This window comes from Protopterus annectens, chromosome 4.part0 (assembly GCF_019279795.1).
Source record: "Protopterus annectens isolate FY-2018-M chromosome 4.part0, PAN1.0, whole genome shotgun sequence".
NCBI classification, from domain to species: Eukaryota; Metazoa; Chordata; order Ceratodontiformes; family Protopteridae; genus Protopterus; species Protopterus annectens.
In genome coordinates this window covers 1,106,411,693-1,106,438,813 of record NC_056733.1, presented here as the reverse complement: position 1 = coordinate 1,106,438,813, position 27,121 = coordinate 1,106,411,693, and the positions used below count along the sequence as shown (strand labels likewise).

Sequence of the window (27,121 nt, the reverse complement as noted above, 5' to 3'; positions counted from 1 at the left end):
GTAATGTTTTGAATACTTTAGCCAAGTGCACTGAAACGGAAGGTACCTCGTAAAGGTTTGTCTTTAGTGGATTGAGACACTTAATTCCAGGTTAGGAGATTTCAGCAATGCTACTGCGATATCTGAATTGAGATGGAGTTTTAAATTTAGGGCAGATAGAGGGGGCTTGGTTTGAATGGAATGGTTTCTCTGAAACTAGTATTAAAATCCTGTGGTTTGACTAGATGATATAGCACTGAAATGCTATGTCTAAGATTCTTCTACTAGTGATATTAACCGGTTACTTTTAGAGCTTCACCTTTGCTTTCCTCTGATTGGTTAGTGTGTTTGAAGTGTGTGTTTTGATTGGCCGTTTTGTATATTTGTTTAATATGTTCATTATGGTCTGAGGAAGCGATCTTATGATCGTAAAAGCGCTACCTTTTTATTGTGTTTTTTCTGCTGTGCATCGGTGTGTTTTCTAATTTATACAAAATCTTTTATCAGTGTGCGGTGCTCTACCCATTACCATACATGTATTTGTTCTTTGAGCTGTCATGTAACTCATTCAGTACTTCTGCATGCAGCAAGTGTTTGTCACTGTCTGCAATTTTTCCTTGTAGCCCAAATCTCCATATAAATAGTAGGACCTCTTAGTGCATAAAACTGAGAGTAATATTTAATTGATCTTTACCATACTGTCTTGTAGCATACGGTACTGTCTAATTCATCTAGCTGAGCAGACCTTGCCTGTAATCTGATAACTCTGTTATGCAAGTCTGTGCCTCTAATGTGCTCTGGTAGATAGTTTCTGCATGAGATGAATAAAATCTAACAGTTTGTATATACACATTTATTACTAGTATTGAACTGATTTGATTCTGAAGTTTTACTCTATTCTCCTTTACAAGTATGTGAAGTTTCCTTATACAGAACTTTACTTACTAAAAATACATGTAAAATGCGAAATATAAAATGATAATAGGCCTGCTTAAATATTGCATTCCTAGGCCTATGCAAAGAGAATACTGTTTGTATAGTATTTATTCTGGTAAAATATATTTGAACCTTGTTTTAAAACTCTCCTTAATCTCTAAACTGGGATTTACTTCAATTGCTTTATAAATATATTAATATAGTCTGCAAAATTATTGTAGTGTCTACAACTAAAATGGAAACATTCTTTCTGATAAGCTTGCAGTTTAATTTTGACCACTGGATGTCACTTGAGCATTCATAACCTGTTAATTTTCTGAAAATAGTCTTAACTCTCAACTTTGATTTAATTCAACCGGGCAATTCTTTAACATGTATAACAACTGATATCTGACAAGGTCCGTTCTAATTCTGTGATTAACGTTCTTTATACCCATAATATGTAACTTAAAGTATAATTACCATATACTATAAATTTATTTCTATAAATCTTTAGTCCGATTTTGTTAGTGTTAACTAATGATCATGCATGTTTACCTTTAAAATTTCGATGTGCTGTAATGGAAGTTTATTTACTAAAACTTGTTTTCTGCATTCCATGTTTAACTGAAACTGTCTGAAGCTGTGTTTTTAGATTAGGTTTACTAGAAGTAGGTCACTGTAGAAATCAATCTGCAAGTCAATTGGGAGACTAAAACACTATCCTACTTTGGATTTGGGGGTGCTAGTTTATTGAAACAGTGTCACAAATGGTTTACTGGAGGTATATCACAATGCATATTCTAAAGAATTTGGGAGATAATGGGATAGTGCAAAAGGTGTGGTAAGGTTGGACAGCAGCTGTAGCTCTCTGGCATCAGCAGCGTTACATAATTTGTCTCATTATTATCACATTACGTAGGCAGTCCTACATTTTTATAAATGAAAATAAGCCATATTGACATACTTTTAGTTGCAAACATTATACATCACTTGTCTATCCAGTCGTCAAACATTGCATAGATCATTAAAATCTGTCTTATTTTAAACCCTGTTCCTCCTCTGCATGAATAATTCCCATTTTTTTAAAAATCCCAGTTCCAGTTTAATCTCTTACTATAGTCACTACTTCTACTAAAGTTGGTTTAAACATTTATTTCAATTTTCTAGTAATTGCATTTTTGGCAGCCACTGTAGACTGAGCAAGGCCTTACTTGTATCTAGGCAGTTCTGATTCTGTATTATAGCTCAAAATTGTTTCCTTAATTACAACAGTTTGCTTACCCAGTATTTCCTGACAGAGCAGTCTGCAGGGAATCTTTAAGGTCAGGCAGCTCATTGCACTCTCAGAAAATGTTCCCATTTAACTTTTTCTACCCATCACACCTTCAATATTTGCTGTCTACCCAAGTAAAAATTCTTTGGAGTCTACTTAGGGCATAAAAATAAGTATGTAAGCACTTCTAAGCAAAGATCCTAAACCTTGTAGACTTTTGCATGTTTGGGAGATGTGCATAATATCCCCCCCATTGTTTTCGTGACTTGTTTACCAGTCTCCTTTCTAATCCTTTTCTACCCTGAGTTTTGTAGCGCTCATGCTATATTTTGTTTGCTTTACTGATTATTCTTTTTCTTTTTTTTTTTAACAGCAGCTTCTTTTCTAGATTCTACTAAAAGCTCTTGGTGCTGGTTTTTCTCTTAGGCTTCCCCCTATTTCGTTCTTTGCCTATATCAATCCTTGATGGGGAAAGCAATCTGTATCCTGAAGTCCAAGTAAATTATTGGCTTCTTCCCCATTCTGTTACCTTCCCCTCTCGAATTATCTGCTCCTCTTTCACCATATTGTCTCATTAATCTAGTGTCTGCCGCTTGGGGTACAAAAAAAGGCGACTGTAGTACTGAAGGACACTGTACATGCTCTCACAGTTTCAGGTTTCTGTTTTGATGTGAATATTTAATGGTCACTACTTCACCTTCTCAGGGTTTTCAGTGTTATCTGTTACTAGAAGGGAATACTGATTTTTTTTTTTTCTTCTTCTAGGTATTCAAACCATACAAAGCCTCCCAGCATGATATGTGCCGCTTCCATTCAGAAGAGTACATTGATTTTCTTCAGCGAGTGAGCCCTAACAACATGCAGGGATTCACTAAATGCCTGAATACATTTAATGTGGGTGATGACTGGTAAGTATGCGTAAAACAATACTGAATTTTCCTTTTGACCTTTCTTTTGGTGCGGTTGTGCTACTCTTGCTGTTTACTTAACTTTGGGTGCATGCAGTGGAAACTGAGTCAGTTTTACAGTTCAGCTTTTCTGCAGTTTGTATATTCCTTGGTGGTGGGAATGGAAACGTATTTGGCCATAGCTGACGTTGGAAGTGTTGGGGCCTCTCAAGGTGCATGGTAATTTTATTTTTTGAAGAGGTTAGCCCCAGTAGGCCAGTGGACTCTTCAGGGGAGACCCAAGATGGTATTCATACTGATCAGGAGAAATTTGTTCAGGACACCTGGGGACTTCCCCTACTGTTTGGAGGAGAGAAAGTGGAACATTCTGGAGCTGTTGGGTAGTGTTGGGGAGTGTTACTGCATTCCTGGGGGTATCAAGATGGAGGAGAGTGCCGGGAAGTGCTACTGCAGTCTGTCGTGGGGTACCAAGATGGAGAGTGCAGCAGCGCTAGAGAAAACTTACTGAAAGAAAAAGGAGATGAAATAACTGTGTTAGAGCTGGAAAATGGAGGACTGGAGAGAACTGCTGATTTGATGAACCAAGCAGTGCCAAAGGAAGGTGACGTGCGATGGAGTGACATGGGTGAGTATTACAGGAGGAAGAAACTGAGGCTGGAAACTAACAGCTGTTGGAGGGAAAACAATGGAAGTATTCTGGGCTGGTGGAGTAGCTGGTTATCAGGGTTTACTTTTGCAACAGGGTTTTTTGCAAGAAGAAACCTATAGGTTCAGCAAGGCAAAGGAAGAAGGAACTGCGAACAGTCAAACAATTGCTGTTTTTCATCAGCCACAGAGACTACTACCAGCAATAAGAATAAAAAGTAAAAGTGATGGCAACGTGAACAGGTTATGACATTTAGGAATAGTATTAGACAGGAGGGCATCAATTCATTTCGGAGCTTTAACTTTCCGGTAAAATGTAACTGACTGAAAAATGAATTACAGTAGCAGCATAGGCCATTTATTTCAGAGCTTGAGATTACAACTAAGAAAAAGTGATTAGTACTTCATATGTGGAGGAGCATGAGTTATCTTTTTTTTTTTTTCCTTTCACTCTGTTGTAATGTACATTAAGTTAAAAACGTGATGAAAGAATTTTGTGGATGGGGGCTTCAGAAGTGTGGACAACAATAAAGTTAAATGTGGGAAAATTCAGCAGATTTTAAAATATGGACCCGGGAACCACTGCCCCATTAGCCTGACCAGCCTGGTCTGCAAAGCTATGGAATGTGGAACTTATAAACAATGACACTGGTAATCTCCAAACTCTGGACTCCCACCAAGTTCGGGTTTGTAAAAGGCAGATCATGTCTCCTAAACCTGATGGACTTCTTTGACGCGGTTACCAAAGCCATAAATGAGGGTAAGATGATCTCGACAAGGCTTTCAACACCATCCCCACTCTGGAATTATAGATAAACTCACTAAACTAGGTATAAATCCCTATGTCACACGATGGGTTGCTAACTGGCTCACTGACAGAACCCACACTGTGAAAGTAGCAGACTCCAAATCCAACTTCAGACCAGTGTTAAGTGGAGTACCACAGGGTTCAATCCTGGGTCCTCTCCTGTTAGCCTGTACTTCATAGAAATAGATACCAAACACACTGTCTTTAGCTAACAGTTCGCAGATAACTGCAAACTAGGAGCCATAATCGAAACTCCTTACGATGTGAACATCCTACAAAAGGGCCTCACTGAGACAGATGCCTGGTGTCAAAGCCATGGCCTCAAGCTCTATGCCAAAAAATGCATTGTCATCCCTTTTGGTAAAAACTCTGTACCCATGAACTACCGCATAGGCGGTAGTCTCCTTAACACCGAAAGTGTAATGAGACCTTGGGACACAGGTGGGGACAGTAGTCTCTCCTTTGATCGCATTGCCACAGTAGTCAGAAAATCCTTCTGCGTGGCACACCTCATCACAAAAGGTTTCTCATCCAGGAGAAAAGGTCATTGTTCCCCTCTACTCATCACTCATTAGACCCATTATATAATACAGCGCCCCTTTTGGTATGTACCTCGCAAGACATCTACAACAACTGGAAAGGCCGCATAAATATTTCACGTAAAGAGGATTACCGGCCTCAAACAGATGCCCTATGTAGACGGTCTCAAAATCCTCTAGCTTTACTCCGTCACATATCGCCTACTCAGAGGTAATCTCTGCCTAACATACAAAACTATGCCAAACCCAGAGTTGTTGGACATGCTCCACTTAAAGAAATCCCAATCCCTCCAAGCTACACACTCTAGGGCCCTAAACCTTGTCACCACAATAAACAGAACATGCTGGAGGAATAGATTCCTGTCCCAGAGACTTCCCATACTCTGGAACAAACTACCAATCTATATCAAATAAAGATCCTCATTAGCACTCCAAGAAAAATCTTGATTGGATTGGAGATAGGAAATTCACCCTAGGGATTACTTCTGTTTCTCTGCTCAACAGGGGCACAAGAAAATAATTTTCTTTGGTAGCGAAAGCTAGGGTACCTTTTTGGCTAGGCTTATATAGGCCCTAGGGCCAGTAGCCTAGCACCTGCCTATGAATGGTAGGAGATGAATTGGGGCCAACCCAAAGTGTTACTTCTGTGAAAATGAAAATAATTTAGTACAAGACTGTAGCCAGTGAAAGTGCACGCAATGTGGGGTAAGGGGACATGAAGCAAAAAACTTAGCATTTTTGTAGAAAATGTTCATCATTTCAAGACTTCTGGTTTGATTGCCCATAGCAGAAAAGGAAAGAGTCGATGAAAAGTTCAGAAGAAAGACAAATGGTTGAAAATATTACTATGAAAGATGTTGAAAGAGAAAGTGGTAATGGGGAAGCGAATACTGAAGAAGGGTTAAACAATGAAGAGGTAGATGAAGAAATAACTGTTTGAAGGGAGGTCATTAATATTCAGGAAAAGAGCAGATTTGCAATTTTAGAAAGTGAAGAAATAGACTAAAGCACAAGATAGTTAAATCAATTGGTGGAAGACTTGGAAGAAAAAAGATCTGGAAGTAGAACTTTTGCAAAAGAAAAGGATGCTATAGAATTTTAACATTAAATGTGAATGACACTAGAAATGATGCAAGAGGTTTGGGTGGTAGAATGGTGTGAAATTTAAAAATGGGTATGTTTGCTTGATACCAGATGTAACAAGAAAAAAGGAAAAGAAATGTAGGTGGTATGGGAGGGAGTGTTTGGTTGGCATACAATATGATCTAAAGTAGGAATTTTCATAAAAATGAAATAAGAATTTTAGAAGCAACAATAGTAGTAGTACCATGAAGGGTAGTAATGTGTGAGAAGAGAATAAGACTAAAATGTGTACGATTAATTGTGTTGGTAAATGTCAATAATGATATAGATATTTTTGCTGTAACCCAAGCAAAGAAAAGGGAAAATAACACAGGATATTAAGATGTTAAGTGAAATTTAATAAAATATGGAGATTAAAAAGTAGGAGGGACTTGAGAGTTCACATATAAAAGTGGAATTAAGACTGAAACTGATAATATAGTTTACTCTAAAGACATGAAAAATGAGGAGCACAGGTGGCAGAGTTTTCAGATCATAGAGCAGTTTGACCTAGAATAGGGGAAGACAAAATAAAGGAGAGGAATGGGATGGAGATTAACTGCAGAGTTTAAAAAAAGGTAGAACTGATAAGAGAAGTTACGGAAAGGTTATGTGACAGCGAGACCATTTCATAAAAACAGGATACAGTGGTGGGTAGTGTATCAGCTGAGGTGTATAAAAAATATATTTAGTAGTAAAAGAATAAAAAACTGAAATATAAAGAAATTTTACAGAATTATGAGAGAGAGAAAGAAAGCTAGTGACAAAATGGGGGGGGGGTATATGAAAATGTCTGTCCACACCTCTTTTTCCCATTTTTGTATATGAGGCTGGTCGTCACTTCACTGACAGTCATCTAGAGACAGGGTTCGCTCCGCCAGGCGGCTAGCCTTGCAGCAGTGGTTCTACACCACACACTTGCACTCACCTATGGCAAATTTAGTGTCCAGTCCACCTACTGCATGTCTTTGGAATGCGGGAGGAAAGTAGAGCAGACACGAGGAGGACCTGCAGACTCTACATCTAAGGCACCCTAGCCGAGAATTGAACCAGGAAACATCTTGCTATGGTGCAACAGTGCTATCCGCTGTGCCACTGTTGCCCTATGAAGAGAATAGTTAAAATGATGTTACATAGACATATTTTTTTTAAGAGAGAATGTTTTCCCTTGCTTAAGAAAAGAACCAAAAATGAGAAGGAAGGATGAATGCCATCTTACATGGCAAAGGAAATATAAAATTCAAACGATATTATGGAGGTGGTAGAGAAGATGTGTGCAGAAGAGGAAATGGATGAGCAGGATGAATGGGAAATGAAAAAAAAAATCTGAAAGCAAGGAATTGGAAAATGATGTAACAGAAGACATGGAGAAGGTAAGAGTGAAATGGAGTCAGGTTTAGATAGGGTAAGTTGAGTATTATGAGGATATTAATAAAGGCAAAAGATTTTATTTTAAGTTAAATGAACAAAGGAAGTTATATGGGAGAAACTGCTTAGTGATAAAATTTATATGGAAAAAGATGAAAAAAGTTGTAAAAAAAATTGGAGGCCTATAACACTTGGGGAGGACACTTACTATAAAATAGATGTTCATATTGATTACTGCTGCAAATAGCTCTAGCTATGTGGGTTAAATCTTGCCAAGCTTTAGGGCACCTTCTGTGCACCCAAACCATCAGTCAGGCATGTTTGGGCACCAAGCACTTCAGAACTTTCTTGCCATTGAAGGGAGCACTCCTCTGCAGGCTTTGAGTGTTGACAATTGGCTTCTGCTGTTCTTCGGGGAAAAACCTTCTGCATTAAAAACAAATTTGTTTTACTGTTCAGGAAAGTCAGTTTTTAAGCTAGGAGTTTTTGAATGGCATCCGACGCCATTTTCTTCAGTCTTTCTTGCCGTGCGGTGCCGGAAGCAGAAGCAAGTTCGCAAGTGCCGGTCAGCCGAATCCTGAGATTTTCGAAGTCAAATTTCAGATCCGAAGTCTTCAATAAAGCTAAGTACCCCATTGGGGAAACTTTTTTCTTGCCTCAGACCGATGTCAGAAAAAGTTAATAATTGTACTTCTTGTGGGAAGAAAATACCTCATAAGGACTTCCACTCTTACTGTATTCCATGCCTAGGCCCTGATCATGATGTCACTAGTTGTCGGTTTTGCGCTAGATTTAACAAATGCACTATAAAAAGACGTTTTGATTTTGCTTTGCACTACTTTGGCCGAAGGTTCAATTATACTATGCCGTCGGATCAACCGAAGACCGCAATACCAAAAAAAACGCAAAGACAAGGATAAAGACCGGCATCAGAGGTCCAAAACCGATGACGAAACCTCTTCTAGGCCAGTCACCGGTTCTCATTGAGGAGCTTTCACAGCCCCTGACACCCGCTACCTCAGAGCCACAGGCCGCCTCCGACTCCCACGTGGAGACAACTAGGCCTCTGGAAACCTAAGGTATTGGGCCTACGGAAACTAATCCCTCAGATGGGTTTGGAGCCGCTGAGCAGGCATTGGCTTCTGAGGGTGTTTTCAGACCTTCACAACTTACCATTAAAGCAACAGCCAAGACAAAAGTACCATTAAAGACAAAGAAGCAAGTACATCATTCTCCTGGACAGTCCTCCATGCCTAAGAAACAGATACTTAATATGGCCGAAGACCTCATTACTCTAATCAGGGGTTCCCATCCCCCTCCTGAGAAAAGGCCTAGGCAGGATACAGACTCTGATTCCTCTGATCAGGTTTCCATTTCCTCTGATTTCTCTTCAGACCAGGGATACTCTCTACCCCCCCTATGAGGACTCTGATGCTGAAGAAAAATATCCCTTCAGCCTCTCCTTTTGAGGATTACTCTTTTGGGGAAACTTTACATACCATGAGGGAGCATTTCCATTGGGAAAGCCAGGATTACTCAGAATCCAAGAAAAGGCTCCGGGATTTCCTTTTATTGCCTCAGCACAGGCCCCTGGCTATTCCGCCTGTGCTAGATATTGTGGATGATGTATTCTCTGAATCCAGCTTATCTCCTGATTCTTTGCCCCCTGCACCAGCCAAGCCAGATAGGTATTAGAGTCCCTGACTCTCACAAGTTTCTTTATAAAAACCCTTCTGCTGATCCAGAAACTATTTCCCAGGGTCCAAAAGGGGTTAAGGCTTCCATTGCAAAAAATCCAGTACCCTCTGACAGAGATTCCAGAGCTTTGGATAGATGGGGGAAGAAAGTATACACCTCTGCAACTTTAGCAGTAAGGGCTTTAAATTGCCAGTTTCACGTGCTTAAGTACCAACAATATTTAATGGCTCAGTTAAAGCAGAAAATGCTTGCAAGCTCAGAAGCTCCTGATTGCAAAGAAATGCAGGATTTATTGCATGCAGTTGAACAGGTGGGAAAACATACTCTGCAATGTGGTTTTGATTCTTTAGAGGCTTCTTGTAGAGCCACAGTTATAGGTTCTGTGATTCGAAGACATGCTTGGTTAAAAGAACAGAGTTTACCTGGTCATGTTCAGGCAAAATTATTGGATGCTCCTTTACAGCATGATACCTTGTTTGGTGTTAAGGCAGAAGAGGTGTTAAAGAAAATGGAGGATAAAGCTAAATCTATGCACACAGTCAAGGATTTCTTACAGGTACAGCCACCTCGATTTAGCAGAAATTGACCAACAAAGAATTGGTCCTTTCCAGTGTCAGGCCACAGAGAGGCAGATACAGATGCCCAAGAGGCAGATCTCAACCCCAAGGCTCAGACAACGACAGTGGGGCACCTCAACCCCAAAAGGAGGTGAGGACAAGTCTCAATCTTACAGGAAACAGTCACAATGACTTTACTCTTCGTATGCCAAGCACTTCCCTTTTGGAAGCCCCCTTAGGGGGAAAACTAGCACTTTTTTCTCAAAACTGGCAATCAAACACCCAAGACAAATGGGTTCTGAATATTGTGTCTCAAGGTTACAGGTTCCACTTTCATACTTTACCAAGGCTAAAAGGAATGCCAGACCTGCCACAAAATCAATGGGCAGAGGCACAAAAACAAATTTCAGCCCTCATGGACATGAGAGCTATTCAGGAAGTACCACAACAAGGATTTTACTCGAGACTCTTCCTGGTCACCAGAAAGGACAAGGCCTGGAGGCCCATACTAGAACTTTCAATTCTAAATACTTACCTGGATATTCCGAAATTCAAAATGTTGACATTACAGCAGCTTCTACCCATGCTGGGCAAGAAGGTTTGTTACTCTGGACCTCAAACAGGCATACCTGTATGTCCCTATCAGACAGAATTGCAGAAGATACCTCAGATTCAAAGCTGGTACAATGCACTACCAATTCCCTGCACTGCCCTTTGGCTTACCTACTGCGCCCAGGGTCTTCACAAAATGCCTGGCACCAATAATTGCATTTTGCAGACAAAAAGGAATTCAAATGTATCCATTCTTCTACAGCATCTGGCGTTTGTAAAAAGGTTGCTAATTTCTCTAGGGTACACAGTAAATGAAAAGAAGTCAAAACTAGGGCCCTCAACAGATTATATTCCTGGGTGCCAGCTTAAATACAACGGCCCAGATGGATTACCTCACGCCAGACAAACAAGTTCAACTAACTCAAGATTTTCAATTACTGGCAAAAAGGTCCCATCTCCCTGCAAGAAATATTCTGCAGGCCCTGAGATTCATGGCTTCCTGCATACTACTAATACCACATGCCAGACTGCATATGAGGAAATTGCAATGGTACCCAAAAAGTGTTTGGACTCAACACTGTCACAGTTTAGAAGCAGTAATACCAATGATTCCCTGCCCTACAACAGAAGTTTCGATGTTTAGGTGACATATGTCTGTGCCCAAGGGTCAGCCTTTTACCCTACCCACAGCCAGGCAGACTCTAACAGATGCTTTGGATTACACCTGGGGAGCACACATGGCAGGAAAATGCTTTCAGGGCAAGTGGACCACAGACCAGATGCATCTTCACATCAATCAAAAAGAGATGTTGGCTGTTCAAAATGCCCTAACAGCTTTCAAGGACCTTCTGCATCCAGGACAACTATTATTAAAGACAGACACCACCACAGTAATGTGGTACATAAGCAAGGGAGCACTCATTCTTATCCCCTATGCAGGCAAGCCATGACCTTGTGGAACACAGCTCTAACTTATCAAGTTCACCTGCAAGCACAATTCCTGCCAGGAAAGAAAAATACTCTGGCAGACTATCTAAGCAGAAATATCATGGACCCTCACGAATGGAAATTGAATCCACAAATCTTCAGCATGGTAATGCAAAAATGGGGATGCCCAGGCATAGATCTTTTTGCCTCCCCACTGAATTGCCAACTACAAAAATTCTGCACATGGACTTATCACAAACAAGCAATGAAAGTGGATGCTTTTTTGTTCAGCTGGAAAAACCTAAAAGTTTATGCCTTCCCGCCACTGCCTCTCCTTTCAAAGGTACTCCTAAAAGCCAGACAAGAAAAACACAGATGATCCTGATTGCTCCAGACTGGCCACGCCAGCACTGGTACCCTATCTTAAGGAACTTGGCTCAAGGCCCACCTTGGATTTTGCCTCAAATTCCACACCTTCTGACTCAAAACAATCAGATCCTGCACGATCAGCTCAAAACCCTAAACCTGGCTGCATGGCAGATTCATTAGTCAAACAGGCAACACCTCTCTCTAAAGCTGTTATGGATGTCATTTTAGAGGCCAGGAGGCCTAGCACCAGGAAAGCTTACTCAGAAAAATGGAAGAGATTCTGTGCCTGGAACCAGGCTCAAAGCCTTGACCCCTTGTTCCAAACATTCCTCAGATTTTACAATACTTAACTGAGATGCTGGACAGAGTCCTATCCTTCTCATCAATTAAGATCCATGCCTCTGCCATTTCAGCACATTACAACACGGATCCTCCTTTATTCTCTCATCCCTTGCTAAAGCAGTACATCAGAGGGGCTAAAAACATAAGACCGCCCCAGGGAGCAACAACACCAACTTGGGACCTCAGTTTTGTTTTGGAAAAACTGACCCTGCCACCTTTTGAGCCAGCCAATACAGCCCATCTAAAATTGTTATGGAAAACAGCTCTGCACCTGGCAGTAACTTCAGCACAAAGAGTCTCAGAGCTACAGGCATTAATGGCAGTGGAACCTTTTATAATTTTTCATCAGGACAGGGTTTCTTTAAGGACAAACCCTACCTTTATGCCAAAGGTGGTATCTAGTGTGGCTCTTAAACAATCCATTTGCCAACGTTTTATCCAAACCCCCAGAATAAAGGGGAGAAACTTCTGCATTCTTTGGACATACACAGGCAAGCTACGCTTCTACTTGGACAAAACAAAAGCTTTCAGGAAAACTGAGCAACTGTTTGTAGCATATGCTGCAGGATCACAGGGCAAGGCTATCTCAAAGCAGACTATATATCCAAATGGATAGGACACTGTATTCATTACTGCTACACACAGCATGGAAAATCGGTCCCAAATAACATCAGGCCACATTCCACCAGGCAACAGCCACTTCAACAGCCTTTCTCAAAGGAGTACCTACCAAGGAAATTTTGGAGGCTGTAACTTGGAGTTCAGTGCACACCTTTACCAAGCATTACTACCTGCCTCTTTACTCTAAATCTAGAGCAGGATTTGCCACTGCAATTCTGTAGGGCCTCCTAGCCAATCCTAACTCTTTATAGACCAGCCACCCAACCTTAGCTTTGGGATTCTACCCAAGTGTAATGACTGCAGCAGTGTAACACGATGAACATAGTACAGTTTTGTACCAACCATAAGTGTAGATGTTCAAGTGTTCACACTGCTGCAGTCCAGATTACCGTCCCTCCATCCCCTCTGACCTAACTGGACTTGTATACCTTTCTATCATATGCAAACTTTGTGGTGTATTTGCTTGTAACTGAAGGTATTGTTCTTATTTTATATGTATATTTTTTTTTTATTAGCAATATGTATTGCCTACCTACTTGGGGGCACCTGACATCTGGGGCAAGAAAAACTGAAGAAAATGGCGTTGGGTGCGTCTTATATACCCCTGACGCACTGACGTCAGGGAAGAAGCGACAGCAACCGACGCCGGACCAAGACTTTGGAACTCTGGCCGACTGCAGGACCACCTGACAGCAGGATAACCCAAGTGTAATGACTGCAGCAGTGTGAACACTCTAACATCTACATTTATGGTAGGTCCATAACTGTACTTTTTTGATAGACTGGAGACTTGACTATTTTTTTATATGGGAGCTTTTTCAGTCAATAGAAAAGTTGTATGAAAACCTATTTTTTTTTTTTTTTTTTTGGTGGAGAAATTTATTTTGTTTGTGGCTGGCTAACAGTGTTTGCTTTTAACTGTATTTAAGTGAAAAAAGTGACTTGGACTTTACATTTTTTCCAGTTCTTGTTGCTTGTTTCTCCAGCAAAAGGACATCATTTTCGGCTTCACCATGGAACAAACTATCAGTCAAACAGTCGGTCCTTCTTCCAGCCACAAAAAAATTAAGCAGGCAGCTGTTGCCGCCAAAGCAGTATAACAGTCTGTTTCAGCCACAGGTGGCTGACTGCTGTGGCCATAGCTTGTTCTTCAGGTCACTCATCTTTTAACTTGGATTTGTCTGGTGCAGCAGTTAGTCACTATGGACTGGGGGTTAGCCACGTCCTCTGTGGCTGTTGTGGTTCTCTCAGTAGGTGAGGGGGAGCCACACTCATTGGGAGTGGGAGCACTTGCCTGTTTGGTCAGAATGTTGTGCACATGTGGGGAAGCTGCTGCCCATTAATACTTTTGTCCCTATTTTTCATGTCAAAAAGAAACTAAACTGTGTATCTTTCTCAAACTTCTTTAGACTTTGATAAAAATTACAGTATGTAACAAAATGGATGCGGTGAGAATTTGTTATACCAAGAAAATGGAAGAGGATGGTGTTTAGCTGAAATAAGATGGTTATGAAGAAAGGGAGCAGGTAGAAGCAAATCCAACAAAAAAGTCCTTCCGCTACAGTATTCCTTACATTAGGGATCCCCTTATAAGGGTAGCCTTACTTCTGGCCAGTAGGTTGTAAGATGACTTAGACATGCATCCTCAGAACTTCTTTGCTGCCAGTTCAAATGCCGCCTTCAATCACTTTTCACTGTTGCAATCATTAAATTTGCGTAATCTGCTGGCAAGTTGCCCTCAGTCAGCCTGATTAACAAAGTCTTGGGTCCTGCGTCAGTTGCTGTCCCTTCTTCCATTACGTCAGGTTGTCAGGGGTATAAAACATGCAGCTGACGCCATTACATCAGTCTTTCTTGCTGCGCAGTGCCTGAAGCGGAAACAGTTTGCAAGTGCCGGTCGTCTGACTCCTGAAATTTTCATTTTCAAGTTTCAGAACCGAAGTCTTCAACTTAAAGCTAAGTACCCCATTGGGGAAACTTTTTCTTGCTCCTTACCGATGTCAGTAAAAGTTAATTGTATTACTTGTGGGAAGCAAATACCTCATAAGGATTTTCATTTGTACTGTATTCCTTGCCTAGGCCCTGACCACGACGTACCTTGCTGTCGGTTTTGTGCTTTATTTAATCAGCGCAGTATCCATCATCGGTACATTTTTGCATCAAAATATTTTGGTTTTCCGTTTCATTATCCAGAAATGGCGTCTGTCAGCCATCTGACTACCGGAATACCGAAAAAACGGAAAGAAAGGCCGTTGAGGTCCAAAACTGCTGACGGCCCTTCTAAGCCGGTCGCCAGTTCGGTACTCAGTGAGGCGCTTATGCAGCCCCTGATACCTGCTACTTTTGATTCGCAGACCTCTACTGAGACCCATTCGGAGTCCGGTATGCCGCGAAATGCTTAAAATTTGGAACCCGCAGATGTATCTACCTTGGATGGGTCCGGAGCCGCTGAGCAGGCACCGGCATCTGAGGATGTATTCAGGCCTACAGACTTGCATATTAAATCGACTCCAGCTTCAGTGCTAAGGCCTAAAACAATGCCCAGGCCTCCTGCTCAGGCCCCTATGCCTAAAAAACAAATTATCAAAATGGCTGAAGATTTAATTACTCTAATCAGGGGTAGTCAACCCCCTCCCTCTAAAAGGCCTAGGATTGAATTTGACTATGACTCTTCTGAACAGGACTGTTTCTTCTGACTCTTCTAATGATCTGGATTTGTCCATACCTACTTATGAGGACTGTGATGCAGAGGAATCCATTCCTTCTGTTTCTCCACCTGAGGATTTCTCTTTTGGGGAAACTTTACATACCTTAAAGGAGCATTTCCACTGGGAAAGTCAGGATTTCTCTGAATCCAAAAAGAGGCTTAGGGATTTCCTTCTGCTTCAGTATAGGCCTTTGGCTATACCACCTGTACTAGATATTGTTGATGTGTTTTCGGAGTTCAGTATGGCTCCTGATTCCTTGCCTCCAGCCCCTAGCAAACCAGACAGGTACTACAGGGTTCCTGAATCCCACAAATTCCTTTTCAAAAACCCTATTGCGGACCCTGAAACCATTTCTCAGGGGCCCAAGGGCATTAAGGCTTCTACTGCTAAAAATCCTACCCCTTTTGATAGACTCCAGGGCGCTGGATAGATGGGTAAAAAGGTTTATACTTCTGCAACCTTAGCAATCAAGGCATTAAACTGTCAATTCCATATGCTAAAATATCAACAGCATATCATGGGACTGCTTAAACAGAAAATGATGTTGATTTCTGACTGTGTGGACAACAAAGATTTGCAGGACTTATTGCATTCAGCTGAACATGTTGGCAAGCATACTTTGCAATGTGGTTTTGATTCTTTAGAGGCCTCTTGTAGGGCTGCTGTTACAGGGTCTGTGCTTTGAAGGCATGTTTGGCATAAGGAGCAATCTCTGCGTGATCATGTTAAAGCAAAACTTTTGGATGCTGCTTTACAGCAGGACCGCTTATTTGGCAATAAGGCTGAAGAAGTTCTAAAAAAGATGTAAGATAAAGCTAAATCTATGCAAACTGTGAAAGATTTCTTACAAGTGCGACCTCCTAGATTTAGTAGGCATTGGCCTACTAAGAACTGGTCCTTTCCAGCTCCTTCCAGAGCCACTACGGCCAAACCCAGACATTCCAAAACCACCAGATTTCAGTCCCATGGGACTTTCCAAGCTAAGCAATGGGATGCTTCCACTTCCAAATCTGGAAACAACAAGGCACCACACTATGGTAAACAGTCTCACTGAATTCCCTTTGAAATTTACAAGCACTTGCCTCTTAGCCGCCCCTTTGGGGGGAAAACTGGCTCTTCATTCAAGAAACTGGCAACTTATATCCCAGGACATATGGGTTTTAAATAGTGTCCCAGGGATACAGATTTCATTTCCACACGTTCCCAACACCAAACTGGTAGCAAGACCTGCCCCCAAATCAGTGAGCAGAGGCTCAGAAACAAGTACTTTCCCTCCTAAACATGAGGGCTAGTCAGCTAGTACCAGAAGAGGAAAAGGGACAAGGTTTCTATTCGACTTTTTCTGATACCCACAAAAGACAAGTCATGGCGTCCAATTCTGGACCTGTGTACTCTAAACACCTTTCTGGACATTCCAAAATTCAAGATGCTGACTCTTCACCAGTTACTTCCTATGCTAGGCAAGGATGCCTGGTTGGCAACTCTTGACCTAAAAGAGGCCTACCTGCATATTCCAATCAGGGAGTCTTGCAGAAGATTCCTACGCTTCAAAGCAGGCTGCATGCATTATCAGTTCTCTGCACTGCCCTTTGGCTTGTCTACTGCGCCCAGGGTATTCACAAAGTGCCTGGCTCCAGTAATTGCATTTTGCAGGCAAAGAAATATTCAGATATATCCATACCTGGACAATTGTCTAAGGCAGAAAACCAGGCCGTTCTTCAACATCTGGCGTTTGTAAAAAGACTTCTAACCTGTCTAGGGTACACCATGAACGAAAAGAAATCTCAGCTGGTACCCTCTCAAAAAATTACATTCCTGGGTGCAAGCTTGAATACAACTGCCCAGATGGCTTTCCTTACGCCAGAAAAGCAAATTCATTTGGTGACTTAATTCAAACGGGTGGCCACAAAAACCCTGCTATCTGCAAGGCAAATACTGCAAGCCTTGGGGTTCATGGCCTCCTGCATTCTTCTAATTCCGTATGCAAGACTGCATATGAGGAAACTTCAGTGGTACTAAGTTTATGGAGTCAACATTGAAACAGCCTGGAAACAAGGATTCCTATCGTACCTTGCCTGTGCCTAGAGTTCCTATGGTGGGCAGAGGCCTGCTACCAAAACAAGGGACTGCCATTCACACCACCCCCTGTGGCCCAAACTCTAACTACAGACGCATCAGACTATGCATGGGGGACTTCTCTGGCACGGAAGTGCATTCAGGGCAAATGGAGCCCAAATCAAATGCACCTTCATATCAATCAAAAAGAAATACTAGCTGTACAGAATGCACTGACAGCCTTAAAGGACTGTCTTCATCCAAGAGAGTTACTGATAAAGACAGACAACACCACGGTTATGTGGTACATAAACAAGCAAGGGGGTTCCCATTCCTAGCCATGGCATTGTGGAACACAGCCTTGAGCTACCAAGTACAACTACAAGCTGAATTCCTGCCAGGAAAGCAGAATGTTCTGGCAGATGAACTAAGCAGAAATCTCATGGACCCTCACGAACGGAAACTGGAACCATGGATTTTCAACATGTTGCTACGCAAATGGGGGAGCCCAGACATAGATCTTTTTGCCTCACCCCAGAACTACCAGTTGGACAAATTTTGCACAAGAACTCATCACAAAAAAGCCTGGAAAGTGGCTGCTCTGTCCTTCAGCTGGAAAAACCTATCTGTCTATGCCTTTCCCTCTCTGCCTTTGCTCTGCAAAGTTGTACTAAAAGTCAAACAGGACAAACCAGAAATGATTTTGATTGCTCCAGACTGGCAGAGTTTTGGATATTAAAGTTACTAAAAATAATTTATCCACTGTGTCTACTACTTTGTATAAGAAAACTGTTGGAATAATGTTCTACATTATGGCAATATGCATCCGAATCATACGAAATTTAATGTGTTGAAAGGACAAGTATTTCGAACAGACTTTAATGATGATGATAGTCTCATTGTTGCATTGCAAACACTTAAGAATTTTTTAGAAAGAGGCTATAGCAGTAAACTTATTGATGCTCAACTAGCAGAAGGATGATGGCATAGGTCAGGTAAGTGCCAGCCATACTTTTCCCCCCTCCCCACTAGTATTAACAACAGGGATAATACTGACAATACTTTCTCAAGTGACACTTCCACTGATAACTCTAGGTATAAACTAAGGATGCCATTGACTTTTGCCAACAATGTGCATGTAGCATGTGATATTAAGAAGAGCTGGGATATTCTGTCTACTGTACATGAGTTGAATGGGGTCACTGGCACACAGCCAGATTTTGCTTTTAAAAATAATAGATCACTTAAGAGTCAGCTCTGATGTCCTTCAAGGATGCATCTGCAGTCATAACATATGGGATGTCCTTCAAAGATGCATCTGCAGTCCTTACAAATGGGTTGTCCTGTCGTCAGGCAGCCCTTCGGTCGGCCGGATTCCAAAGTCTGGGTCTGGCCTCGGCTGGTGTCGCACTTCACCCGACGTCATAGCTGCAGTTATTCGGGTATAAAGGCATCAGCCGACGCCATTTTCCCCAGTCTTTCTTGCGCGTGCGCCAAGCAGAAGCAGTTCGCAAGTGCCGGTCGGTCAGAACCAGAGATTACTACTACCGAATACTTCTACTACTACCGAAGACTTCTAAAAAGCTAAGTACCCCGTTGGGGACTCTTTCTTGCCTCAGCCGATGTCAGAAAAAGTGAATAACTGTTTAACTTGTGGGAAACAAATACCTCATAAAGATTTCCACTCTTACTGCTTACCTTGTTTAGGCCCAGACCACGACGTAGCAGCTTGTCTAGCCTGTGCTTCTTCTAACCGACGGACGCTTAGACGTCGGTCGGAATTTGCTGAGGAGTTTTTCGGCTCCGATTTTGCTTACATTATGCCGTCGGATCCTCCGACTACGCAAATATCTAAAAAGCGCAAGGAAAAGGACCGACACTCGCGGTCCGCGGTTTCGGCCGAAACCGCGGTTAAGCCAACCGCGAGTGTCTCTGTTTCGGCTGAAACCGAGCAAGCGGTTCTTCCTTCAGCCGAAACTTACCTCCTACCGAGGCCTCTTCCAACCTGGTGGAATCGGCTTCTGAAATCCCACCTGCTGTTGCAGTTTCTCAGGAATTATCTGACACAATTCCCTTGGATATTTCAACCCCTGCACGTGGAGCTGCTAGGCCACCTGCAACCATGTCCATTAAGGCCTTTGCCAGGGCTAAAGCAGCTAAAGCTACTAAATCTGTGCCTGCTAAGACCCCCTCTCACAGGCCTAGCTCTAGTTCACAAATGCTTAGTCTAGCAGAGGATCTCATTTCTTTAATCCGGGGATCCCAACCTCACCCAGACAGGGCCTCTCACCCACCTCCAGAGAAGAGGCCTAGAGCAGAGCCCCCTGAGCCAGTTTCTACAGATGATTCCTCTGATGATTCAGATAATACAAACCCTCCAGAGGCTCCTTTCTCCCCTTATGAAGACTCTGATGCTGAAGAGTCCATCCCTTCTGCCTCTCCGCCTGAGGAATTTTCCTTTGGGGAAACCTTGCATGCTATGAGGGAACAATTTCAGTGGCAGGGCCAGGATTTTTCAGACTCTAGAAAAAGGCTTAGAACTTTTCTGCATTTACCACAACATAGGCCTTTAGCCATACCTCCAGTTCTTTCTGTTGTAGATGATGCATTTAATGATGCTTGTACTGCTCCTGATTCACTACCTCCGGCCCCTGCTAAGCCCGATAGGTACTACAGGGTCCCGGACACGCATTACCATTTGTATAAGGCTCCTTTTGCAGATCCTGAGACTATCTCCCAGGGACCTAAGGCTGTAGCAGCTACCTCTGCCAAAATCCCCCTCCCCTCTGAAAGGGAATCCAGGTCCTTAGAGAGATGGGGTAAAAAAGTTTACACTTCTGCTACTCTTTCAGCTAGGGCCTTGAACTGTCAATTCCACATGATCCAGTATCAAGAATTTATGCTAGACCAGTTAACCAAAAAGCTGTCCTCGGATGAACCATTAGACAAAAAATCTGTTCAGGAAATGGTACATAACATTCAGCAAGTCAGTAACCATTCCTTAAAATGCGGCTATGATGCACTGGAGGCTTCCTTTAGATCAGCCATGACTGGCACAGTTATCAGAAGGCATGCATGGTTAAAAGAGCAGGCCTTACCAGACCGTGTCAAATCAAAACTACTAGATGCTCCCATGGACAAGATCAATTTGTTTGGCTCTCCTGCACAACAGGTGCTGAAGAAGATGGAAGAGAAGGCAAAATCTGTCCAAACAGTGAAAGGTTTCTTATAGGTCCAACCTCCAAGGTTTAGCAGGAATTGGCCCTCCAAGAATTGGTCCTTTCCAGACTCCTCCAGAGCTCAGAGAGGCAGGAATAGGCATTCAAGAGGCAGAAGCCAATCCAGGGGTGCCTACAGGGGACGCCAGTGGCAGGGTAACAACCAGCGAGGTACAGCCACAGACACAGCCACCACCACTACTACAGGACAATCACAGTGACTTGGCTCTGGCACCGCCTACCAGGGAACAACTAGAAGCACCCTTAGGCGGGAAGCTAGCTTTATTTTCAATAAACTGGCATTACATCACAAGAGACAAGTGGATTTTGCAGACAATAGACCAAGGTTACAGGTTTCACTTCCATACTCTACCAGGGAAGAGAGGAATGCCAAACCTACCTCCAAATCAAAAGGCAGAAGCTCTAAAACAAATAACTCAATTATTAAGGATGAGAGCTGTGGAAAAGGTACCATCTATGGAGCAAGGACAGGGATTTTACTCCAGACTCTTCCTGGTACCAAGAAAAGAAAGCAAATGGAGACCTATTCTCGACCTGTCCGCTTTAAACACATTCCTCATTGTTCCAAAATTCAAAATGCTGACCCTACAGCAGCTTCTTCCCATGCTGGGCAAGGAGTCTTGGCTGGTAACTCTAGATCTCAAGGAGGCATACCTGCATGTCCCCATACGACCAAATTGCAGACGATACCTCAGATTTCTTGCAGGATCAGAGCATTATCAATTCTCAACATTGCCCTTTGGCTTATCTACTGCGCCCAGTGTGTTCACGAAATGCCTGGCATCAGTAATTGCTCATTGCAGGCTTCAGGGAATCCAAATCTACCCTTACCTGGACGACTGCCTGATACAAGCGGACAACAAAAACAAGCTAGCAGAAGACTTGAAAAGGGTCATTTACCTACTAGAAGCCCTGGGATATACAGTCAATATAAAAAAAGTCAAGGCTGATACCATCCCAAAGGATAACCTTTTTGGGTGCAGAGCTGGACACATCGAAACAAATGGCATTCCTAACCAAAGAAAAACAGGAGCAACTTCCTCTCTACTTCTTGGCATTAACAAAGCAGAACCATCTAACAGCAAGAAAAGTCCTGCAAGCCTTGGGCTTCATGGCATCCTGCATAATATTGGTTCCACATGCCAGACTGCATATGAGAAAGTTACAGTGGTACCTAAGGAATTTATGGTCTCAACACAAGCACAGCCTAGAAACCCAAATTCCAATAATTCCATGCCTGAAGCAAGAATTCCAATGGTGGGCTCAGGCCTGTCAATCAGACAAAGGATTGCCCTTCCACAACACTCAACCAAGCCAAACCATCACAACAGACGCCTCAGACCTCGGTTGGGGGGCCCACATGCTGGACAAGTGCATACAAGGTTTATGGACTCAAGACCAGCTGCACCTACACATAAATCAAAAGGAAATGCTGGCAGTAAAACTGGCAATTCAGACATTCAGACCATTTCTTCGACAAGGTCAACTGATAAGGACAGACAACACCACAGTTATGTGGTACATCAACAAACAGGGAGGCACACATTCGTACCCTCTATGCCGGATGGCAATGGACCTCTGGAATGTGGCCCTGAGCTACAACATTCAGTTACAAGCAATTTTTGTACCAGGAAAAGAAAACATTCTAGCAGACATATTAAGCAGAACTACCACGGATGCCCACGAATGGATGCTGCATCCGGACATCTTCAAAACCATTACAAGAAAATGGGGACTCCCAGAAATAGACTTATTTGCATCCCCACGCAATCACCAACGAAAGAAATTCTGCACAAGGACGTACCACCCACTTGCTTGGAAGGTGGACTCCCTATCTTTCAGTTGGAAAAACCTGACAGCATATGCATTCCCACCACTTCCTTTGATGCACAAGGTGCTATTGAAGATCAAAGAGGACCGTCCAAGGATCATTCTGATAGCTCCAGACTGGCCAAGACAACATTGGTACCCATTACTGAGGAGCATATCTCGGGAACAAATATGGCCACTACCCCTAGTTCCCTTGCTGTTAACACAGAACAACTACAACACCCTGCATCCAAACTTGAAAACACTGCAGCTGACTGCCTGGAACATTGCATAAGACCAATTAACCCAAATTTATCCCAAAGGGTTAAAGACATTATCTTGGAGGCTCGCAGACCCTCAACAAGGAAAAATTATTCAGCAAAATGGAAAAGATATCTCATTTGGAGTACTGCAAAAGGAGAAGATGTGTCACTGGTAAACATAGCTAACATCCTGGAATACTTGGCAGAGCTCTTCCACAACGGCCTGTCCTATTCTTCCATTAAGATTCATGCATCAGCTATTTCAGCAGAATACGACTTGGATCCTCCAGTCTTCTCACATCCTCTGCTCAGGCAGTTTCTGAGAGGAATTAAAAATGTAAAACCACCCAGGAAGCCACCATTGCCAGCATGGGATTTGAACTTTGTGCTAGAAAAATTGACACTTCCTCCTTTCGAACCAGCAGCAACAGCAGAATTACAATACTTATGGAAAACTGCTTTCCTGCTGGCAATCACTTCAGCAAGAAGGGTATCTGAGCTACAGGCATTAATGGCAGTACAGCCCTTCCTGATCTTCCATCAAGATAGTGTCCATGAGAACAAATCCTACTTTTATGCCTAAGGTGGTCTCCAGAGTATCTTTAAATCAGGCTATCCACCTACCTACATTCTTCCCCAACCCACAGAACAGGGGAGAAAGACTGTTGCATACCTTGGATGTACATAGACAATTACGCTACTACCTGGACAGGACCAAGGGCAATAGAAAAACTGACCAGCTACTTGTAGCATATGCAACAGGAATGGAAGGAAAAGCAATTTCAAAACAGAAAGAAAACTCCAGAAAACATCAGGCCTCACTCTACAAGGGCTACAGCCACTACCACAGCTTTTCTACGAGGAGTGGCTACCAAAGACATTTTAGAGGCTGCTACTTGGAGCTCCGTGCATACATTTGCCAAGCATTATAATTTACCTTTATACTCTAGATCCCGAGCAGGTTTTGCCACTGCTGTTTTGCAAGGGATCTTAACTACACCATAATTTTATTTCTCCTCCTCCCCCAGTTTGGCTATGGTATTCTACCCATTTGTAAGGACTGCAGATGCATCCTTGAAGGACATAGTACAGTTTTGTACCTACCATAAATGTAGATGTCCGATAGGAATGCATCTGCAGTCAGGATTACCCACCCTCCTTCCCCTTTGTGGTACTCCTAGGGTATTTGCCCATCTTATAGCTAGCTGGGGGAATCTATTATGGTGTATTTGTTTGTATATATGTGCATACATGCTTATTTTTTGTTTGCTCTCTACTATTTGGAATCATTTGCATTTATCCAAATTTAGCCTTCCTAGAGGGCACCTGGCATCTGGGGCAAGAAACACTGAGGAAAATGGCGTCGGCTGATGCCTTTATACCTGAATAACTGCAGCTATGATGTCGGGTGAAGTGCGACACCAGCCGAGGCCAGACCCAGACTTTGGAATCCGGCCGACCGAAGGGCTGCCTGAAGACAGGACAACCCATTTGTAAGGACTGCAGATGCATTCCTATCGGGCATCTACATTTATGGTAGGTACAAAACTGTACTTTGTCCTGCCTCAGGCAGCCCTTCGGTCGGCCGGATTCCAAAGTCTGGGTCTGGCCTCGGCTGATGTCACACTGTCCCCGACGTCAGAGCGTCTGGGGTATAAAAGCATCAGCCGACGCCATTTTCCTCAGTCTTTCTTGCCGCGTGGTGCCCGAAGCAGAAGCTGTTCGCAAGTGCCGGTCGGTCAGATCCAGTGAATTCAGCTACCGAAGACTTCGAAAAAATCTAAGTACCCCGTTGGGGACTCTTTCTTGCCTCAGCCGATGTCAAAGTTAATAATTGTTTAACTTGTGGGAAACAAATACCTCATAAGGATTTCCATTCCTACTGCCTTCCTTGCTTAGGCCCAGACCACGACGTATCGGCCTGTTTAGCCTGTGCTTCCTTCAACCGACAAACTCTTAGACGTCGGTCGGAGTTTGCAGAGGAATTTTTTGGAGCCGCTTTTGCTTATAAAATGCCGTCGGAGACTCCGACTTCGCATATGGTCAAAAAACGCAAGGAAAAGGAACGACACTCGCAGCCCGCGGTTTCGGCTGAAACCACGGCTAGGCCTACCGCGAGTGCCTCGGTTTCGGCCGAAACCGAGTCCTCTGAGATTCCGTCTTCCGAAACCATACTTCCGACCACCGAGGCCCGAGAGGCCCCGGCTGAGTCTGCTTCAGAACTTCCTACCGAAACCAGTGTTCAAGAAATGTCCGACACCATATCTTTGGACATTTCTACTCCTGCACGTGGGGCAGCTAGGCCCCCTGCTTCTATGTCCATTAAGGCCTTTTCAAGGGCTAAAGCTGCCAAACTTTCTAAAGCTTTGCCTGCCAAATCTACCTCCCAGAGGCCTTCTTCTAGTTCACAGATCCTCAGCCTTGCTGAGGACCTTATTTCCTTAATTAGGGGTTCACAACCTCACCCAGACAGGGCCTCTCAACCTCCTCCAGACAAAAGGCCCAGGACTGACCCCTCTGACCCACACTCCTCAGATGATTCCACAGATGGATCTGAGTTGTCAGACCACCAGGAAGGGGCTTACTCGCCTTATGAGGATTCAGATGCTGAGGAATCTACTCATTTGGCCTCCCCTCCTGAGGAGTTTTCCTTTGGTGAGACTCTACATTCCATGAGAGAGCATTTTCAATGGCAAGGTCAGGATTACTCTGATTCTAGAAAAAGATTAAAGACCTTTTTGCATTTGCCTCAGCATAGGCCCTTAGCTATACCTCCTGTTCTGAATGTAATTGATGATGTGTACAATGATGTCAGTACAGCCCCTGATACTCTTCCTCCGGCCCCTGCCAAACCTGACAGATACTACAGGGTCCCGGATTCTCATTTCCATCTGTATAAAGCCCATTCTGCAGACCCAGAAACTATTTCTCAGGGCCCTAAAGGGGTTGCGGCCGCTACTGCCAAAAATCCTTTACCCTCTGAAAGAGAATCTAGAGCTTTAGAGAGATGGGGAAAGAAGGTGTATACTTCTGCAACTCTTTCTGCCAGGGCATTAAACTGTCAATTTCATATGATACAGTACCAAGAGCATTTGTTAGATGAACTGAATAAAAAACTTTCTTCTCCTGAACCCCTAGACCGTAAATCCCTTCAGGATTTGGTACACAACTCACAGCAGGTTAGTAATCATTTCTTAAAATGTGGCTATGATGCACTGGAGGCTTCATTTAGATCAGCTATGACTGGGGCAGTTATTCGTAGGCATGCCTGGCTGAAGGAGCAATCTTTGCCAGACCATGTCAAAGCTAAACTCCTGGATGCTCCAATGGAGAAACAAAATTTATTTGGCTCCCCTGCTCAGGAGATCTTAAAAAAGGTTGAAGAAAAGGCAAAATATGTGCAAACAGTTAGACTTCCTGCAAGTTCAACCACCGAGATTCAGCAGAAACTGGCCTACTAAGAATTGGTCCTTTCCAGACTCTGACAGAGCCCAGAGAGGCAGGAACAGGCGCCCTAGAGGCAGAGGTCAATCGAAGGGCTCCTACAGAGGCCGTCAGTGGTAGCCTGCCAACCAGAGGAGTAGTGCAATAGCAACAACAACAACAACAACCACTACACCAGGACAGGCTCAATGACTTAACTCTGATTCCGCCTACCAGGGATCAACTGCAGGCACCCTTGGGCGGAAAGCTGGCTTTATTCTCAAAAAACTGGCATCATATTACAAAGGATACATGGACACTGCAAGTAATAGACAAAGGATACAGGTTCCACTTCCACACTTTGCCAAAGAGAAGCGGAATGCCAAACCTTCCACCAAATCAGAGGGCAGAGGCTTTAAGACAAATCAGCAATTTACTTCAGATGAAAGCTATAGAAAAGGTACCATGTTCAGAACAAGGCCAAGGATTTTACTCCAGACTATTCCTTGTACCAAGAAAAGAAAATCAGTGGAGGCCTATTCTCGACCTGTCCGCACTGAACACTTATCTCATTGTGCCAAAATTCAAAATGCTGACCCTACAGCAACTTCTTCCCATGTTGGGCAAGGAGTCTTGGCTGGTGACTCTAGATCTCAAGGAGGCATACCTGCACGTCCCTATTCGACCAAGTTGCAGAAGACACCTCAGATTTCTAGCAGGATCAGAGCATTATCAATTCTTAGCATTGACCTTTGCTTATCTACTGCACCCAGAGTATTCACAAAATGCCTGGCATCAGTAATTGCACATTGCAGACTACAGGGAATTCAAATTTACCCATACCTGGACGACTGCCTAATACAAGCGGACAACAGGAAAAATTTGGTAAAGGACTTGGCCTATGCCATACACCTGCTACAGACCTTGGGATACACAGTCAGCATCCAAAAGTCAAGACTAGTACCATCCCAAAGGATAACCTTTTTGGGTGCAGATCT

At 43.1% G+C, this 27,121-nt stretch overlaps 1 protein-coding gene across 1 annotated transcript in view; it reads left to right on the top strand.

Annotated features, from left to right (window-relative positions):
- The window catches only part of HDAC3 (histone deacetylase 3), a 1,027,013-nt gene that overhangs the window by 284,630 nt on the left and 715,262 nt on the right, over positions 1 to 27,121 (top strand). Inside the window, exon 3 of the mRNA XM_044069080.1 lies at positions 2,936 to 3,078. Coding sequence (XP_043925015.1) covers positions 2,936 to 3,078 — 143 coding nt within the window. The remainder of the gene's footprint in view (positions 1 to 2,935; positions 3,079 to 27,121) is intronic.